This window comes from Periophthalmus magnuspinnatus, chromosome 17 (assembly GCF_009829125.3).
Source record: "Periophthalmus magnuspinnatus isolate fPerMag1 chromosome 17, fPerMag1.2.pri, whole genome shotgun sequence".
Lineage (NCBI taxonomy): Eukaryota > Metazoa > Chordata > Actinopteri > Gobiiformes > Gobiidae > Periophthalmus > Periophthalmus magnuspinnatus.
Genome location: NC_047142.1, coordinates 23,591,253 through 23,611,716, shown reverse-complemented (window position 1 = coordinate 23,611,716; position 20,464 = coordinate 23,591,253). Strand labels below are relative to the sequence as shown.

General features: G+C 39.4%; 2 protein-coding genes across 2 annotated transcripts in view; both read left to right on the top strand.

The window, feature by feature from the left end:
- The window catches only part of carmil3 (capping protein regulator and myosin 1 linker 3), a 63,449-nt gene extending 55,036 nt beyond the window's left edge, over window positions 1–8,413 (top strand). Inside the window, exons 33-40 of the mRNA XM_055228598.1 lie at window positions 431–550; window positions 1,162–1,330; window positions 1,887–2,250; window positions 5,009–5,103; window positions 5,177–5,357; window positions 5,475–5,546; window positions 6,142–6,261; window positions 7,705–8,413. Of these exons, the coding sequence (XP_055084573.1) occupies window positions 431–550; window positions 1,162–1,330; window positions 1,887–2,250; window positions 5,009–5,103; window positions 5,177–5,357; window positions 5,475–5,546; window positions 6,142–6,261; window positions 7,705–7,739 (1,156 nt within the window). The 3' untranslated portion in view covers window positions 7,740–8,413. The remainder of the gene's footprint in view (window positions 1–430; window positions 551–1,161; window positions 1,331–1,886; window positions 2,251–5,008; window positions 5,104–5,176; window positions 5,358–5,474; window positions 5,547–6,141; window positions 6,262–7,704) is intronic.
- A 5,151-nt stretch (window positions 8,414–13,564) lies between these two features.
- On the top strand, window positions 13,565–18,792 carry si:ch211-119o8.4 (somatostatin receptor type 4). Its single transcript, XM_055228253.1, has 3 exons — window positions 13,565–13,600; window positions 17,139–17,552; window positions 18,111–18,792. The coding sequence occupies exons 2-3, from the start codon at window positions 17,146–17,148 to the stop codon at window positions 18,790–18,792; spliced, it is 1,089 nt and encodes a 362-aa protein (XP_055084228.1). The 5' UTR covers window positions 13,565–13,600; window positions 17,139–17,145.
- Window positions 18,793–20,464: the final 1,672 nt, after the last annotated feature.

Genomic DNA, 20,464 nt, shown 5'->3' with positions numbered 1-20,464 from the left:
ATGTCTCATTAACTGTTGCCCCATAAGGCAAATATTTTCAATTGTAAACAAGAGTGATGAAAGCCTGCAATAAATACAGACAGGTGCAGCACATTTATACTGACAATGAAGACTCCAGAAACCTTCCAGTAGAAATTGGGAGCCAGGACTCTAAACAGATCATTTTTACCAAATTCCCCCAAATCCATAAACTTGCTTCTTTTCCTTGTTTCTAACAAATGCATCTAGAGATCAAACCTCACCTCATCTGACTGTCTGTAGTTCTAGTATCATATGCACACTACTAACAAAAATGCCACCCAGAATAATTCAGTACATTTCTCTCCACAATTCTGGGTGGTTGTATGTATGGCATTTCCATAATTTCTCTCTCCCTTTAATCTTTCCTGTTTAGTAAAAAAACTCCTCATCTTTCTGCTCTCTCCTATAGTCAGCTGTCAGACCTTCATCACTCGCAGTCACTGAGGAGGAAAAAGCGGCGCAGTGTCTTGTCCATTTTTTCAGGCTTTCGCAAGAATCGCAACTCCACCATCTCTAATCAGGACTCAGAGTAAGCATGCAGAACAGCAGCTCGAGCCAATGCAGGGAGAAGAAGTTGTCAGTGCGTCAAGTGGGCCCAGACTGAGACAGCTATTAAATTTATCCAGCGCTGGGAATTAACGTGTCTTTAAAACTTAATAAATATTTCAGTAACAGAAAATGTGTTGGACTTCAAACTATTTTGATGCCTTGGTTTAATGCCAAGGATACATTAAGACAGCTCTTACATAACCACCAAAGACTGAAAAATTATTAAGGAAGAATACCTAAGTAGAAAAGCGCTTTATTTTTAACTTTCCGAAGATTCACACAAACTCAACAGCAGAGGTGTGTTCAATGTAAAACTTACGACAAGGTTAAATGATGCAATGTGCTGCACCAGTTGCTGTGCTAAAGGTTATGACTCACTCTCACACAATCTACACAAAGCAATAGTTCTTGCTAATAATGGCCTGTGTTCTCAAACTGCAATAAACTACATGTTGTTAAAGACATGAATAGTATATCTTGGATAAATCTATCCATATTTGTCATGGTGTTTTGCTGACATCGACTTTTAGTAAAGTAGCTGATTATTTTCTTCACTTGATGTAATGCGCCTCACTGTGTCTGTTTTATCAGTGGTGTCTGTGAGAATATTTACTCCATGATCCAGCACCCTAAGGACATGGGACGGGCGGAGGGTGCTTTCCCAGGAGAAAATGGGACCATGCCGTCTCCCTGGCCCACACAGGGCATACCTGCACATGGGATAAGAACAGCTAGCCCCCCTTGCCTCATACAAAGACAGGTATCACTTTTATACATTCTTTTACAGTACTTATCCCAACAAAGTGAAGAATAAAGACCATTGTGTTGTCACATGTGTCCCTTAGAATAAGACTAACAGCCGGAGTCGGTTATTATTTTGTGTTGGTCCCAGCCCCTTATAAATGATAAGGGTTGTCACAGAGGTATCTGGCTTAAAGCCTTTCTCATATAAAAATGATTGACAAACCAAAAGATAAAAGAATCTGTGCCAAAAAGACACAATTTAAGGTTTACAAGATCAAGATGTTGCGTGCTATTTCACATTTATATTAATTATGGAAGACATACAGTTTCTAGTTTCAAATTTCGTTGTTTAACCGGGAAACACACAATCTGCTCACAGTTGCCCGTTCAGCATGACATTACACACTCAATCATTTCTTGCTGTGCTCATTAACGGCTCTGCCCAAACGACAGTTTCTGCTTTTGATTTGTGTGATAGGTTTAGGGTTTCAGCGCTGAATCCAATAGACATAAATAAAAATATGCTTCTATGAAAAGGGCTCATTAATTCTGCCTCGTTTGTCCTTGTCCAGTCCACAGACCTGGTCAGCATGGTGTACAGCTGCATCGGGGCTGAAATCGAGGACTCGGACGGCAGCAGCACCTGTGACACCAAACCCTCAGACCCAGATCTGGACCGACCCCTCACCACAGTCTCAGACCCCCCTGTGGACTGCAGAACCAACGGCCACATGGGGGCGCCCCTGCAGCAGATGGACAGGCAGATGGAGCCGGGCCGTCAGGAGAGAATCGTCCCTCTCACTGATGTACATTCAGACATGGAGGAGGACAGGAAGAGCAGTGGTGGCGTTGCAAGTGTCTCGAAAGCAGAGTCTTCTCACTGCACTAAGCCCAGTCTGTCTGTTATGAGACAGAGACACCTACAGGAAAGTTTAGGTAATGCATCATTGAGCAGATATGACTATCCTTACCATTTAATGCCACGCTATAGATTTACAACTATATTTAAACAAGCTGGAAAAATTACACAGGGCAAATTCATAAAGTAAAAAGTATATACTTTAACTAATACAACTTAATTTACCTTTGTGTGAATAGTGATATGAATAGTTTTCTGGACTGGAGTCTGGGGTCTGCTGTAGCCACTCACTGCCCTTAGTGCTCCGATGACCACGGGCACCACTGATGCCTTCACCTTCCAGGCCTTCTCCGGCTCTTCTTTGATCCCCTGGTATTTCTTTAGTTTCTCATATTCCTTTTTCCTGATGTTCACATCACTTGGTACTGCGATGTCCACCACAACGGCTTTGCTCTGTTGTTTATCCACCACCTCAATGTCCATTTGGTTCACCATCACCATTCTGTCACTTTGTATCTGGAAGACCTACAGGATCTTGGCTCTATCACTCTCCACAACCTTTGGAGGTGTTTCCCACCTTGACCCTGGGGTTTCCAGTCCGTACTCTACACAGATGTTTCTGTACACTATACCTGTCACTTGGTTATGCTGCTCCATGCAGTTATGTGCTGGATTGTCTCAGGGGCCTTTCTGCACAGCCTACACCTTGGGTCTTGTCTGGTGTGGTAGATCTGGGCCTCTATCGTTCTTGTGCTCAAGTTCTGCTCCTGTGCAGCCAGGATGAGTGCCCCTCTGCTGTCCTTCAAACAAGCTCCCTCAAGCTTTTGGTAGGATTTCTTGATATCAGCCACTTCAGTTATGTTCCGGTGGCACATCCTGTCCTCCCATGATGCTCCATAACCTCTTCCTCTGCGCTCCACTGTCTGAGACATTTGCTGAGCACATCATCTGTTGGGTCTTTGTCCTTGATGCACTTATGGATCTTGGCTATGTCATACTGGACAGTGGCTCTCAAACTCCCTAGTCCTCGACCTCCTTCCTTACGGCTCGTGTACAGTCACAGGGTGCTGGATTTGGGATGGAACCCACCATGTATGGTCCGGAACTTTTGGGTCTTCTTGCCTTTGAGCTGACTCCTTAAGACTTGCCTTACTTGGATATTTGGCTGTGGCTGCTTTCCTTGTTTCTTCTTCAAGGTTGCCATTTGCTTGTGAGACAGTTACAATTATTTTCCTTAGTGTCTGCTGTTGTTCCTTCTGGGAGTGAGACCCCCTCTGTGTGGACTACCTTCCCTCTTTGTCACCATCTGGCTACACTTCTCAAGCCCAAATGACATTCCTATTTCTGTAAGCCATAATCACTATCCCAAACAAAAGCTGAACTTGAATCATCCATACTATTCAACTCTCTATTGGCTACATCAGGGGTCACCAACCTTTTTTAACCTGAGAGCTACTTTATGGGCACTGAGTCATACGAAGGGCTACCAGTTTGATCCGCTCTTCTGAAATAACACATTTGCTCAGTTTGCCTTTAGTTATACATTATTAACAATGATAAATGATAATCATCTATGTGAACACACTGATCACGTTGCAAGACACTGATCACATTAATGATTTCTCAAAATAATTATCAACAATGAGCAAGGAGGGAAACAGATATCAGTATTCAGCACTTTAACGTTACTAATCTTAGTAATTGTTAAATTTCCAGATGACACTTAAATCACTACATCTCATAGGAAAAGTGTCCCATTTTCACTATCCATTGACAAACCTTTTTTAACAAAACATAAATAATATACATTGCACCATGTTTCATAAAGTTATCAATTATATAATGTTAAAGAAAAATAAGCTTACATATTTTTAAATAAATCTCGGTTGCGTTGTGTGACTTTTTCACCGGTGTCGTGGAAAAAGCCTGTTGTTTACCCAAAGCTGCGTTTGTGAGACGTAGTGAAGTGTCCCTCCACATTGTGCCGCTTTGCCGTCACTACAGTCGCTCTGCACATGAGATACGCGCAGGTTTCTTTTACAGTCTTAAATCGTTGTGAAAGTGATCTCTTCATTTTCTACCATGTTTTGGAGTAAGAAATTCAGCGCATCCTCACAGCGCTCGCGAGCGGAGCACTGGTTTTGTCACGCGCACAATACTGACCTTTGAAGTGAGTAGGTCAAAGTTCACCTTAACTTATCTAAACTTCACGTATAATGAACATATGTTTAGGATATTGTCATTTTTAAATCTATATAAACGAAAGGGTGATAAAAAAAATAGCAACAGAATAAAATTAAATTTTAGATGCAGTGAGTTGTGCTATTTTTAGAACTGGTCTGCGGGCGACTCATGTGGGGCTTGGGGGCGAAATGGCGCCCGCGGGCACAGGGTTGGTGACCCCTGGGCTACATAGTAGCAGACAGTTATAAAGGCAAGATTTGATTATTTTTTGTGTTTAATTTTTACATCTTAGTAGTAGTAAATAACTAATCTAGATCTGGACTAACAAATCAAAGGAAAACAGAAAAGAATATGAGCTTTAAACAGAGAGAAAAGTACTGGTTTAATCTCTTCACCTCAGTCTAAACCTTTAATAAGCAGCCTTTTTTCATGGCTATCAACTTTTGAGGAGCTCAGGGTGTTGCTAGAGGCAAGAGATCCAGCATGTAAAACTAGTGCCTGCATCTAGAAATATGAAACAAATCTATAAATATGAGGACTGGGTTGGTGGCCTATTCAGCATCACATAGTTGCTGGAAATGGCTACAATTTTGAGTCCCCATTCTTGCTCAGTTAAGTTTATGACTGTGCTATGCCACTGCGTTTTTACAGAAGAGGCAGGCCGACTTGAATTAGAAGAGGAGCAGAGTGATAGAAAGCAAAGAGGGAGTGGACCAGAGGCGGAACATCCCATTACTCCAAACCAAGTGAGTTTACAAACTACAGCACCAGGCCAAGTGTATCCACAAGGTCTAACTACATTTTGGATTCATTCTACAGACCAGTCTTGATCAATCACAAGATAAATCCTCCTCGGAAATGTCCTCGTCCAAAAGCTCCCCCGGGAGTCCTTGCGAAAACACAATCCCTGACCAAAGAAACCTGTCCTATTTACAAGAAGAACGAGCAGAGAGCAGAAGTCCCCCTGCGCCGGAGAGCGCGAGCCCTGGAGTCATTCAAGGTGGGACATTTTGAATTTTGAATCCAGTGACTAGCTTCAAGTTTAAGATATATACAATATGAAAGCATACAAAGCAATGAAATACTAATTGTATGAATATAATGCTGTACTGATTAGAAGAAGGAGAGGGACATAGTGGAAACCCAATCCCATTCCATCACACCAGGAAGTCCAACTCATTTGACATAGGTATTGCATGTGCCACTTTTAGTTTATGTCTACGCTAAACATGCATATAGTGTGCTGTATGTATGCTGGGTCAGTCTCTTTTTATATGTTGGAATTGTTTTATAACAGCTTCAAATACTACATATATATACTGTATGTCTGTGTGTATATATTTGTAAATATATATATGTATCACATTTATGCTCCTACAACACATACTTAAAGTTGAATTGACTACATTTAGTAGTCAGTTCAACTTTATTTGGGCAATTGTTACTTACACACATAATATTTAAAACAATCTATAATATCACATAAAGACCTTACATAAAATATTTGTATTTGTAACTCTTGTTGATGTCACACTCTTGATGTCACAGTATCAAATATGATTATTTTGAGAAGAGTATCAGAATTTTCAATTAGTCTTTATTTTTTAAACATTTTTATTGTCAATGAGCACAATTATTATTAAAGAAAAATAGCCTTGACATCTCTAATATAGTTTGTCTTGCTGCATGATTACTGTATATGTCCTGTTTTATCCTCTGTCCCTTTCAAACCCAGTTCCACCCTCCATCACCACATGCCTGTTTCTCATGCCATTTCCCTGCAGGCATAGAACAAGACAGACCCTACGATCTGCAGAGGTCCTCAGATCGCAGATTCCCTGTGAAAAAACCCTACCTCCCCCAGTACAGAAACAGATCTCTGGACTACCCCCCAGGGCCCAGGTGTATGTATCTGTGTGTCCTCCTGTGTGCCTATGTGTAATGTATGACTCAATAGACCTGAGGTGAAGAGAGTACTTTATGTAGTAAAAAAGTACTATTACTTCAAAAGTACACCAAACCGCCATGACCATAACATGCCTCAATGATGTCTTGTCATTACAGAACATTATGGTGTGTGTGATGTTTTTGGCAAAAATTAGTGATGTTTCTCAAGTTGTGGCACATGTACCTGTGGCACTCTGTTTATGCTGTACAGGGTCCATGCTACCTTAGACTTTAATAAGATAAGGCCAGTTGTTTTTTTTTGTTTTTTATAATCATTTGTAATCAAAATACTGAAATAATTTCAGTACTTGATTGAATACTGTGGACCAAAGCAATACATCAGTTATGTTTTTTGTACATGCCACATCAGATTATTGCGTAGGGGACCACATATAAGTAAGATGGTCATAATATTTGGTTTGATTGGTGTAAATAAATGTATTATTTTTCCTCCTCCGGATATATAAAAAAAATCTACTTTCCACCTCCATCAAAAACCATATGACAGTTTTTAAGAAATTCTAATTATGTGGTTCACTGGTGCTAACTTTTTACTTTTTGCCAGTGAGTCATACCCTATGTATTTAGTGCATGCTTGTCATAGCTGTATTCATGATAACCAAATAGCACCCTCCATGAACCGTAATTTAAAGATGGCTGTTTTCCAAATGCTACCACTCTGTGGCTGGCAGCTGGGTCTGAGTAATCTCCCCAGACAAGAGCCTTATCATTCCAGCATTTAAGGCTCTAAAAGTCTTGCTTTAATTTGACTGATTTCTTTTTCATATCGGTGCTTAATCTGAGAGATAATTGGCAGCTATCTTTAAAGTATACATCTTTTTTTTTTTTCTTTTTTTTTTTCATTTTCTGGGAAGATAAAAACTTAGAGCAAAGCAGGAAGAATTAATGATGGGGCAAAACTGAAGCTACTTATTTTTGAAAACATACATATAATCAAAACTACCAGAATGTCTGATTTGTGCTACTACAATATGTATACAGCGTAAATGTAATGTGTTCTGTGAATTCAGGGATTTCAGCTTTTCACCATTCAAAAGATATAATATTTGTCCCAAACTTTAACCAATACCTGTTCCTAAACATAACCCTAATCCTTACCTTAACCCTAACCTATATATCTTAAAAAAATGCCTTTGCCATCAATAGCACCAAAAGCTCTTGTGCAAAGAATAAACCTCTGAAACCCATGGAATATATTGCTATTTAGCCAATTGTGTATTGATCAGATTTATTGATGACTAACCCACTTATTAAAGTTTTGATTTTTTTTAAAATTATCTTTAGGTTTACTTAGAACATATGGTTTCTGTGAGCAGCTCAAAACGGATTCTTCTCCTGTGCTACTATACTTACTGTGTGGGCTTTTGTTTCTTGTGCAGCTTATGAAAGTCCCCAACACAGTGATGCTTTATGACGGTGTGAGTCCACGGGAGGAAAGTTTGAGCTGAACAGAGAAGACTGGAGGGAGACCAGCTTTTAGGCTCTGTGGACTTTTTTTTTTTAGAACCACGTAGACACTAGTTGTTTTGAAATGCATGTGACCTTAACATAACTTTCTGATATTTCTTATGTTGGTTGCACTTGCACTGATTTCTCAGGTCTATTCATGGGTTTCAGATGTCTAATATATGTGACATTTTGAGGTCTTTTCACCATTTAACAGATAGAATATTTTGTTTTAAGTTGTTAATTACCGTGGCAGCAGTCATGTATGATTCTGAAACCCATGGATAGTAAGTTGGAACCTGTGTCTATGATAAATTGCACATCACAGTTTTAACGCTCTTCACAAACTGTTTATTATCTGTGCACATTCCCTGTCAACTGTTTTCAAATCCGACATCTGTCTTTTACTGACAATCTGTGACTATGTGAGTTTCGATGTGTATTCTAATGAACTGTATATACTAAACCTGCACTAACCTCTATGGTAACAATCATGTTTTTATTTCAAAAAAGATATACTTTAATATGTGTGTTTGTAATGTATGCTGTTGGTGTATGTATGCAGATGACGGAAAATGTGTAGAATTAATCTCTTCAAGAATATTTAAGTCACTACGTGGATGAAATATAGTTTTAGATTTTACAGGCTTGAAAATGAGTATATTTTCTAAAATGCTCTGAATCTGAATAAAGTTGAATTTAAATTATGTATTATGTTGCTTTGTTGTGCAACTGCGTATTAATCATGCTGTGATAAAGGTTTAATGCATATTTAATAATCAAGAGCTTCATAAAGACAGTGTCAAGAAGTGACCTACGTTGTTTTGTCAAAGTGTGTGGTTCTGATTTGCCAGATAAATAAGAAATCCACCTCTCATAAACCAACCAAATTCACCAAATTAAAAATCTGTCTTCAGTACATTTAATCTAATCTGTGTATAGTGTAATGCTTTAAGTGACCAGCAGATGGCAGCAGATACACAGAAGTCAAGTCTCCTCCTGAGCATCTCTTGGTGTTTCCTGTCACTTGTGTTCACCAAGTCATCAAGCCCCGTTATTACCATAATCATAGACCCTCGCAGGGCTCTGTTCACAGCGTTAATGACAGCAGAATATGCATGGAGATACAGCTGTTGTCACGTAGACTAGAAGCAGATGAGATGAATTTAACATTGGCCTGGAGAAGATTCCTCCTTAACCAGTGAGACAGAGAGTTCCTAAGTGACAGGATACATATGTTCACTTAACGCCAGACAACACCTGTCTTCTAAATTGAGTCTATTTATGTATAAACGCAGGCTGATCACGTATAAGCCTATAACAATGGCGACGGTAATTAATTTTCCCCACACCAATACGCTGTTTGTCCTCCCACAAAGACAGGTTTTTAATTCTCTCCACAAGTCACCTGATCCCTGCACCAACAGGACAGTTCACGTTCATTAGGTTACCAGATAATCCCTGCTAAACCCCATGTGTTCCACTCACCATATGCTCTTCTCATGGATAAGCAAACCCCAAACTGCCATTGCAATAGGCTACAGCAAATTTAAATAATAAATCTTTGTGTCTAATGGCTTTATGAACACATTTATTATCAGTATTAACTCCAGTTTGGGTGGATCCGCAGTGGAATGAGTCGGTCCTTTTACGCACGAGTTCTGTCTTTTGTTTGTTTGTGTGTGGCACGTGTGTGGCACGAGCAGATGGGTCAGACATAAACCACTTGACTCTCTGTGTCAACACTGGTGCCATGTGTAATGAGTTTTTATGAGTCGGAGCGCATGTGCACACCTACTGAGAGACAAAAGCTGTGCACATAAGGTGGTCACGACACGCGTAATGGCCACTGCTAAAGTCTTGTGTGAGTTGGAATCTATGAATAAGTCATCCCTCTCATCTGCATATCAAGTGGGCATTCGTCTGCCTTCTTCCAATTTGAATATATGGTTTGTTGTAGTGAAAACTCGTGACAAACGCTGCTCTAGACATGGGGACCTTCTTTTTATTTCCTCTGTTGTGTTTGCACTGCTACAGTTTGTGTTTGACTTGGCGTTTCTGGTGAAATTACAGTGTGAGAAAAGTTATTGGTGGTGGAATGGGATTTTGACTGTGGATAGAAACAGTGGATGAGTCACTGAATGGGTTTGAATAGTCAAATTACACTGGAACTGACCATATAATTTGAGAGTGGTTGACAGTTTCTTACTACAATTCTTTCTTTTTATCTGTCTTTATTTGTCAAGTAAACTTTTAGCCTCCATTAATATTGATTGTATCACTCCAATAATCGGGTTGTGGGAATCACCATATCCATTACTGGCCTTTAGATGGAGTTCATCTAGTGGCCATGTTGCTTCCTCCAATGTCTTTGGAAAATTGGAGAGCCAAAGTATGTAATAAAGACCACTAACCAATAGGGTAATCTTCCAGCTACTTGTGATCAGGCCCGGGTCTACAGGGGTCCAAAAAGATGGGTCAAATGCTGATGAGGCTAATATAGAAACAAAACCAATGTCCAATTTTGATGTCTTTTTTTCCAATGAACTGATGCGAGTCTAATGAGGCCACCATTCTTTATATTTTTCTTTTTCCTCAAATCATCTATGGGCCATTTTTCTGCTTCTGCTGGGTTGTGCCTAATTATACTGAAACTGCTGCAGCAAACCAATAAAGTTTACAGCTTCTATCGCGGTGTCATAGAGCAGCTCATCGCCTTTGTTCCTCTATAAAAAGAATGAGCATGGTGCAGTGGAGTGGCACAGCCTCTCCACATTCCTCTGGCTCTATCCTGAACTCCTCTCCACTCAGACATCTGCTGCAGTATTTCAGCCCTTTAAAGCATTCACTTCAGCGTCCCCATGAACTGAGGAGGCAGATTGCCATTCATTTTACTGTTTAAACTGTCTCTCTGGTGTTCTTTCAGGGTTAGACAAACAGTCTGGATTCAGAAATGTGGGATGTTACCTAAAATGTAAACAAACAAAATCCAATAGTTTATGCATCAGATATTGCATCCAAACATCTCATTTGGATTGTTGAGACTGTAGCATTTTACAACTTCATAACAAGTTTTGAACTTTTAATTAAAATATAGAACACAAGACATTACAAAATAAAAAAGTCATTACCAGGCACAAAAGCATCTGCGATTGTTTCAAAGTTTGGAGATTTGTGGACGTCATTATTAAACACAAATAAAATAATGGACAGTTATATAATGAAGATAAGTATTTGCCTATAGAGTTATGGAGTAGTAGAACCACAGCCCTAGCACATTATTTCCCATAAAAATCAAAACATCCACTTTGCTTTATGAATATAAATGTGTGTGGTTGTTTGTATATGCGGGAGTGTAATGTATGAGTCTAACGATGCAGTCCGGGTCAGAGCAGGGCAGTACAGGCACAGATAGATTTAATGGAAGTGAGGTGAGTTTTTCAGACAACAAACAACAGAAGAGACAAGGCTGGATAATTGAGCCAGGGGGAATGAAGACGGACGGCTCTGTTTGGCTCTAAGTCACTGGGCGTCTCCTGTAACTGCACTGATTTACAAGTAATACTGAGGACGCACTCAACAAGAGGTATTCAGTCCAGGCTGCAGAGACAAGACTTGCACCTTTGGTTGTTAGCATATCTGCAGCATATAGTGGTTGTTGATATATCTGTGTATCAGCAACTGCTATAATATATCAATTCTAACAATCAGCTGGCTTTACAAAACATCACCTACCTTCATTAAAATAGTTTAAAAGCTCTATTGTGAAAGGGAAGGCTCTGGACTGGTGATTGGTGAGTTTAATTCTGATTCCATTGGCATTCCCTTTGGAGGTCCACAAGGGCCAATTTTTGGGCCTCTTCTTTTTAATATTTATTTGCTGGCTTTGGTGTCAATTTTAAAAGATTTGAACATTTCTTAGCACTTGTATGCTGGTGATACTCAATTATACAGTATATCTCTTTCTCACCCTCCAATTTTAACCCTCTGAATGATCTTTTAAGCTGTATCTCCACGTTTAAAACCTGGATGACCCAAAATATTCTCCAACTGAATAACAATAAGACAGATATTTTAGTTATCGGTTCAAATGTACTAAGTATTAATCTCAGAATTGACTCCTTACCTTTCCATATTGGTAAAATTACTTGTATCCATTTACATAATATTCCTAAGATCAGAAATCTCCTATCCAACTCTGATGCTGAGAAACTTGTCGATTAGACTGTTGCGATGCACTTAACAGTTTGAGCACATTACACTCATTTTATCTTCACTTCACCGACATTTTTATTATTGGTCTTTAAATCTCTACATGGTTTGGCTCCTTCCTACATCTCTGACACGTGTTTAGAATACACTCTGCACAGACCTCTCCATTCATCCAATCAGGAACTTTTAACAGTCCCATGAACACAGTCCCGATTTGGCGAGGGTGTCTTCACGTTATGGCCCATTTCTCTGGAACTCTTCCACTACCATAAAATCGCTGAATCTGTTTCTGAGTTTAAAACCAGACGTAAAACCTTTTTATTCTCACAAGGTTTTGGTTGTTTTTAATTCTGCTTTAACCTGCTTTTTACATATTTAAAATTTCATGATTTTCTTCCTCTCATGAATCAGTTTTTTGTTTTTATTTTATTTTCACTAGCACATTGATTTTATGTTTATAATATGACATATGCTTTATAAATAAAATGATTATGATTATTATATGAAACCTGAGAGAGCTAAGGTTCTGAAGTTTCATGGTGATGGTACTGTTTTATTCTTGTGTATCAGAATAATTAGGGCCGTCATTAATAGTTTAAAACAAAATATCACATCTCTTTAAATGCATATAAATACTTGAATATGTCAATGTAATCTTTTGACGTCATTTCTCATGCCTTTATTTATAATCCATACTTTTTTGCCAAGTGAAAAAAAAGTAATTTGACCTTTTCAGCAACTATGGATATCTCTCTGACACGACAATGCAACTACCTGAATTAGGACTGCAGACTGACTCACATATTGCCCACCCACAGGAGGGATATTGATCCAAGCGAGGGTCCAGTCTCCTCTTCAGTCTAAAGCTGAATACTCTGTAATGATAGACTGATTACACCCCCTCCAGACAGTGCCTATAGCATTCTGCAATGTTTAATAAGCCATAGAAGACTGCACTGGTAATGAAACACAAGCCTGGTATGAAAACCAACATTAACCTAATCATAAAACGACTTATTTTCCTCCAAATATGGTAAACATTAATTTGTAGAAACGCTCAAAGGTAGTTGTATGAACAGAAATATGACTAACAATTATAATTTAGACGTCATAACACAAGCTCTATAAAAACTTTTTTTTCCTTTTTTTTGGTAATGATACATGGTTTTTCATAGCGGTGCCTAAAAATACTTCATTTGTTATCTATTAATCATTATGCAAACACAAAATTATAACTTAAATGTTAGTATTTAATTTGTGCTGACATTATATCCTTCTTTTATGTGAAGCACTTTGGGCAGTTGAAGTTGTTTTTAAATGTGCTATATAAATCAAACTGAACTGAAATTAAATTAAATAGTCTGGTTTATTAAATTATACAGAAACAATACATTCTAGATTCAATGCTTCCTGTTACCTTAAACATTTAGGTGGTTCTGTATGTTTTACTGCTTCTGTACTGTTCCTCTTCGTTTTGCACTCTGTATCTTTATGGTGTAAAAGGCATGTAACCATCCAGAGATGGGTGCACAGGTGTGTGGCTTCAGTCCTCTCTCTTCACTCTCTGCATCAGCTGACAGAGTTCGGAGCTGTTCCCAGGAGCACACTGCGTTCACAGTAAGTCACAACTCATGCATTTCACAGCCTTCTCCAGTTCTCAGTATTTTCCATGTTTGCTTTGAGCTTCCACTGTCTGCTCTGCTGCACCCGGGTCAAATGGAAACACAAAATATTCATGGGGCAGGCTTTGTTCAGCTGATGGTACAAAAGTTCAAACTTTAAAGAAACATTTTATTGATCTAATGCAATATAAAGTAAGCTCTAAAGGCATTGAGGTTGAATGTTTTTCAGATCATCACAAAGTACTTGAAGTTAGTGCTGTATAAAATAATATACCAAAATGTACTGACGGAGCTGATGGATAGTTCTAAGAGAATAGAAATATCGGCTAAAATGTCGAAAAGCTTAAAGATGGCTTATTTATTGTTATGATGTCTATGAAAAGGTGAAAAAGTGAACTTCAAATGTCACAGATAAGCACATTTGTTTTACTGTTGACGTGCATTGTTGGAGATTTAAAGTAATTCCATTTAGATTGTTTGGGCAATTTAGTGATGAAAGTTTGTTATGATTTTGTCTTGGGGTTGTGACAGTTTTATGTTCTGAAGTGATTTGTTTGGCTCCACTTTCAGTGTCTAAATTGAAGCACAATGTATTTACTTCATGGTGAATCAGAATGGAAGGAAGACAATCAGAGCCCTGGGATTTAGCACAGACAGACCGCAGGCTGTGTTGGACCATAATCTACAGTGAGCAGTCTGCTGGCATTATCATCTCTGCCTTTCTCCTTTCGCAAATATCAGACTTACCTGCTTCAATGCATTTTTTTGTCACCAAGATGATATTTTGGTAACCAGCTCTGGCCTTGGTTCAGCCTGGAAGTCACAGAGATCAACAATCATCATTTTGTCATGGTTCAAGTTATTTGCACCTGTGGGTAGATTTATTTTACAGTGAAATCTGTCGTGCCATGATATACAAATTCCAGACACTCAGATTAAATGTAATATCAAATAATATAGAAGGGTAAATGAAAGCCTTCCACACCTCAAAATAAAGTGCACAAATAGTAAAGGAAGGCTTAAAATCAGATTTATTGTGTTGGTGCTTAAATCTTTTGTCACTGACAGAACAAAAAACATGTCAATGCTCAGAACAGATTTTTTCAAGAAATGACTCAAAGCTCCAGTGACCTTTAATGTGACGAGAATCACCCACAGGCTTGAATGGGACTTGGCCCAGGACAGAGGCACTGGCACAGATGGATGAATGAATGATTAAATGTTTGTTCATTTGTTCATCCATCTGTCCCTCACACAATATCTGGCTTTGATCTCATCTCTAACACAGTGAGTAATGATGCATCCACCATCACATTTGTATTTGGCAATGCCTCCACTAATAAGAGGCTATAATAGAACCTCAGGATGAGAATGATCAGTGTGAAGTCAAAGCCAGTTCACTCATCATCACTAATACACTGTTCAAAAGTCAACCATACCTGACTACCTTCATAAATGGAAAAGACTGCTGTAAATACCAAGTGATGCCAACTTAAATTTCACAGTTAAACAGATAGCTGATTATGAAGGTAAATTAACCTTATGGCAATAAAAATAAGTTAAAATGCTAGCATCAACTGTAAGCTGAGGTTGGGAGTTTTTTGGCTAGCTAGGAAATATGCAATACACATTTTCTGTTTGAGACTGGCATTTGTTTCTGCCTAATGGAGTAAACCTTGTGTAGAGAATTGTGTTTTCTTATTCAACTGATGTTTTAAATTGTGTTCATCCTGGAAATTACTTTTTTAAATTTGTATTTTTTACCATTGTGATGTAGAAAGATTTTATGCTCAGTGACTTTTAATGATGCTTTGGGATTTTTGACATTTTTAAGACACTCAATCAGTCGTTCAAATACATCAACTCAGTGTCAGTGCTTAGGCCTCGTCATTACAGTTTCACATAAGAATCACTTAAATTCACTGCTTAAAGGTGCACTATGTAACTTTTCTGGTGGAGGGTCTGCAACCTATTTGTCTCTGCAGAAATCATTTATTTATGCCTGGAATGTTCCATTGTTTGTCACTAAACTGATCTATCTCCATGGAGACACACAGATGGCACCATCAGATCAAGTTACAAGTCAAATGTATGGACTGGTAAGCAAGGAGAACGCTTGTAATTGAAAAAAAAAAAAAAAAATGATTAGTTTAATCTCATAATGTGGAACATTGCAGGCAAAGCAGTTGCATCTCCATGGAGACATGCAGGCAGCTGACCATCCACCAGAAATGTTACATAGTGCACCTTTAATAAACCTTTAATCACCTTTTTCATTTTTGTTGTATATTTATGCCCAAGAAACAAAAAAAAAATAAAAATAGTATACATTGAGGATTCAGTGTATTTTCTGTGTTTGTGAAGAAGCTAGTGTGTTTGTTACCTGGTCTCTGGAGAGCTAAGGGGAGGGAGGCCAACCCCACTGAATCATCAGGTCTGTCAGTCACTGCAATGAGCTCACAATCTCAGCCTGCCAACTATTATCAGCATGAATAAAACATGGAAGAGAGTTGATTATTAAAATGAGTATGTGTCTATTCACAGTCATTCCACACCATTTCTCTCGGTTTCATTTACTTTTCAGACTCTAAATTTGCAGTTGTTTATATCGCATATGAAATCTTATATCAGTCATGTTTGTTTGTGATGTTCAATATTACTAAATAATACGACACATATTATGATGGGTTAAAACAATACGTCAAAATATTATTCATGGAGATTTTTGAGAGAGAGTTTTATGCCATATTGTGTAACAAGTAACAAGACCTGTCCCTCCTCCAGGCCCAGTAAGAGTCAGGTTTTATTTTAGTTTATATTTTGGCTAAAATGTTACATGGTGGAGCTTTAATGAAATTAAACTATAAGTGTATATAAGTGTATCTGTGCAAATCCAAAGCTGAGATAAATAAAATGTTGCACTTATATCCCATGTAAATGCAAAATGATTATAAATCTGAAGGATTGTTTCCAATAAGATGAAAGCCTCATATATTTAAACTTAGAAGAAGATACACCAGGAAGGATGACAAACCAGCTGACTCTTTGTGCTGCTTCCAGAATGGAGAACAAGGAAAAAACATTTGAATCAAAAGGAACCTTATCATAATCTTGTTCTCTCTCTCTCTCTCGCTCTCTGTCTCTCTCTCCATCTTTCTTTCTGTCTCTTTCTTTCCCGCTCTCTCTCTCTCCCCCCCTTTCTCTCTCTGTCTCTTTCTCTCATCTTTTTTCTCCGTCTCTTTCTCTCTCTCTCCCCCTTTCTCTCGCTTTCTCTTTCTGTCTCTCTGTCTGTCTCTCTCTCTTTCTCTCTCTGTCTGTCTCTCTTCTCTTTCTCTCTTTCTCTCTCTGTCTCATTCACTCTCTCTCTTTCTCTCTTTCTTTCTCTCTTTCCGTTTCTTTCTCTCTCTGTCTCATTCACTCTCTCTCTTTCTCTCTCTCTCCTTCCCTCTCTCTCTCCCTCTCTCTCTCTCTCTCCCTCCCTCTCCCTCTTGATTTCTTTTTCTCTCTCCTTCTCTCTCTCTCTCTTGCTAAAGCTTCATCATGCCCGCCATTGTGAACCTTCTCTTCAACGTTGTCTCCACCAACACCACCATCTCGTTCCACGTGGTCCTGCCCAGTGTGAGCCTGGTGTCCCTGTTGGCGGGTGTGGGGGGGCACCTGCTGCTGTGGCTGGTGCTGTTGAGGAACCCCCGCAGTCGGGCCAAACCCAGTTCAGTTTTGCTACTGAACCTGAGCCTGGCTGACCTGGGCGCACTGCTCACCCTGCCCTGTGTGCTGCTCAGTGCCAGCTTCCAGGACTGGCAGCTAGGGGGCGGAACCTGTGTGCTGCTGGGCTTCATGACCTCAGTGACGGTGGGAGTGGAGATCTTCAGTCTGGCTGTGCTGTCCGTGCTGCGCTACAGGATTGTGGCACCACTGACCTCTCCACCTGCGAGCCTCGTGCAAGTGTAAGTTATGAGTCTGAAGCTACATGTTCTTCATCTTTAGTTATACTATTACACATAACAATTGATTTTGCTTGTACAATTGTGTGTCATGTGATTGCAAGATTTAAAAGTGCAATATATAACCTTTCCGGTAAAGGGTTTGCCACCTGCTGGTCTCCATGGAGATGTCATTCCTTTGTCTGGAATGTTCCATAGTCATTTAACTTCTCTATCTTTCATTTATTTCATTTAATTTCATTCATTGCAGGTGTTTTTACTGTATTGCCTTTTTATCACCTTAAAATATACATTCTTATTGCACACTGGCTTGCCTCTCCACAGATCTGACCTGTAGCCTCTCTGTGGAGATAGATACATTCAATACCATAGTGTAAAACAGTCTACGCAAAACACTGACATCTCCATGAAGACAAGCCGTTTAAAGGTGCTAGACTGAACAAAAACCTCCTTTCCTTTGTAATGTTGTATGTCTTTCTTGTGTATTTCTGGGCTTAACTAAAGAACTATGGCCTCAGTACTTTTTTGCTGCAGCCTGATTGTGTTCCCTCTCTCTGGCAGACTGTGTGCTGTGGTCGCCATTTGGCTGATCTCCATCACCATGGCACTGCCCAAAGTCACCTACATCAACTTCAAGGGCGGCTGCACGTGGTCAGTCGGTCGAGATGAGTGGTTGTTCTTCCTGGTTCCTGCCTTCTTGGTGTACTATGTGGCCCCTCTGTTCTGCATCGCCATCAACTGTGGCCTCATCATCTCCCAACTCCACCGCTGCCGGGGTCCGATAGCTTCGCACCGACGCAACAAAAAAGCTACTGCACTGCTAATTAGCTCAACACTAGTTTTTGCTATTAGCTGGTTGCCGTATTATTCACTTGAGTTTGTTAATGTACTGTCACCGTATATTATCTCTGAGGCCTCTCCTGTTAGCTTACCAGTACTTTTAGCCAATACTTCTAGCCCGATAAAAGTGAAAACAGGAGTTTCTATGCTTTGGGAGGTAGCGTCTCTCACTGCTATTCTGCTGGTTTGCTTAGCGCCATGTTGGAATCCTCCGCTCTACTTCCTGTTGTCAAGGCCAGCTGTACGCCAACTCCAAGCACTCCTGCCATCTTTTCTCACTAAGCATTTTAAGAAACCGGTGCAACACTGGCGTATAGCTCCAGCCCCTCCCCCATCAGAGCCACGCCCCCTGCCCACGACCCATTCAATGCCACAGCAAGCGCTCACACATCTGACTCAGTAAAGTGCCCACACGGTAAAACACTTTGTAAAAGAGACATCCGCTCTCCTTTCAAATATGAGTCATCAAATGTTGATCTGCAGCGCCACGCAAATGTCTTAGGGAAGTGGGAAGATGGTGTTTAATAGGCGTGCTTTCTTTGTTAAATACAGACTTTAATAATCTTTGTTTTAGTGAAACTTATGAGGCAGGTTATATTGGCTTCCAAGCACAACATTATTATAACTGTTTATCTATGCAGAGGTCATTTGGCTACAGTGTCCAACCAGAACATTGAGGACAAACGCCTTGGTGGAGGTCAGTATTTCCCAAGAGCTCTGTGTGGTTCTGTGCATTGATATACTGCTCATATTTTTATTTACACAGTTGTTTTTCTTTTGGAGTTTTTCACCTAATTGATTAATTGAATCTTTCTCTATTTATCTAAATGTGGGACTTTTTTGTGTGAACTCTTAAGGCTGAATTTTATCCCTGAGTATACAAACAGCCTGCTTTTTATACTGTAACTTTTAAATAGTCGGCCCGCTGGATGTTTAGTGCAAACACAGTTATGTTTGCTGAGATGCTTCTGTGGTCATAACTACATCTCCTCTGCTCCTGGCAACACAATATGACTCTCATCCATCCATATACTGTATGACAGAGAATCACATAAACAAAGTACTCAATGTGGCAATAAAACTCAAGCCAATACCCCAGTCACCATTTAGTTATATAACACAAACATTTACAGGAACATGGATATCAAAGTGTATATGATTATTCAAAAATCCAGGTCAGCGAACATAAAAACTCCCGAGATGGGACCAACCCTGTGATCTGGTCAGCCATTTTGGAGACAGAGAAGGTCGTCGTGACTGAAATGGCCCATCAGTGCAAACATAAATCAAGGTCCCGATAGAGCTTTTAAATTAACCTTCCCCATCTGCAATAAAGCAGGCCTGATTAAGCACCCAATACCTTGCGCTGTACTTCCAGACCACCAAAATCAACTCTAACATTGGCTGTGCATCTCTGTAACCTCATTACGAAACCACAACCATATAACACGCCGACATTCCAGGAAGATGCTCCTATAGTTTGATGTGATGGTATAATCCTGTAGATCTATGCATTTATTAAAGAAGAGGGTTTGATTTTAAATGTGCACTATGTGGGTTTTGTTGCGTGGGATACAGAATACACACTTCTTTAATACTTTATAAAGATGTGTCTGGTCAGTGGTGAATCTCATGCATGGACTGTCCCTATCAAAACAAATATGGCTGCTTACCAGGAAGAAAATTGGAAAAAAAATATCACACAGAAGGGATTGAGAAAGATTGCAGATTTCTGTTACTGAGCGACTGTAAACTCTGTTAATTTGGTGAGACAAATGTGATTTTGTTTGTAAAGGACAGGTGACCACTGAGCTCCTAGAACTAGTCTGATGCACGATCACGTTTAATTGGACTCGAAACACAAAGTAGGGCGTAGGGATCACACTGATAACCCTTTGCATAAAACATAGAGATCTCCACAGATCTAACCTGTAACTTGATCTTGTAGCACCACCTGTTTGTTTTCATGGAAATAGACAAACAGGAGACAAACCCTCCACCATGAAAAATTCCATAGTGCACCTTTAATGTTTCCTTGTTTGTTTGTTTTTTTCATTTCAGATATGTATATAGGT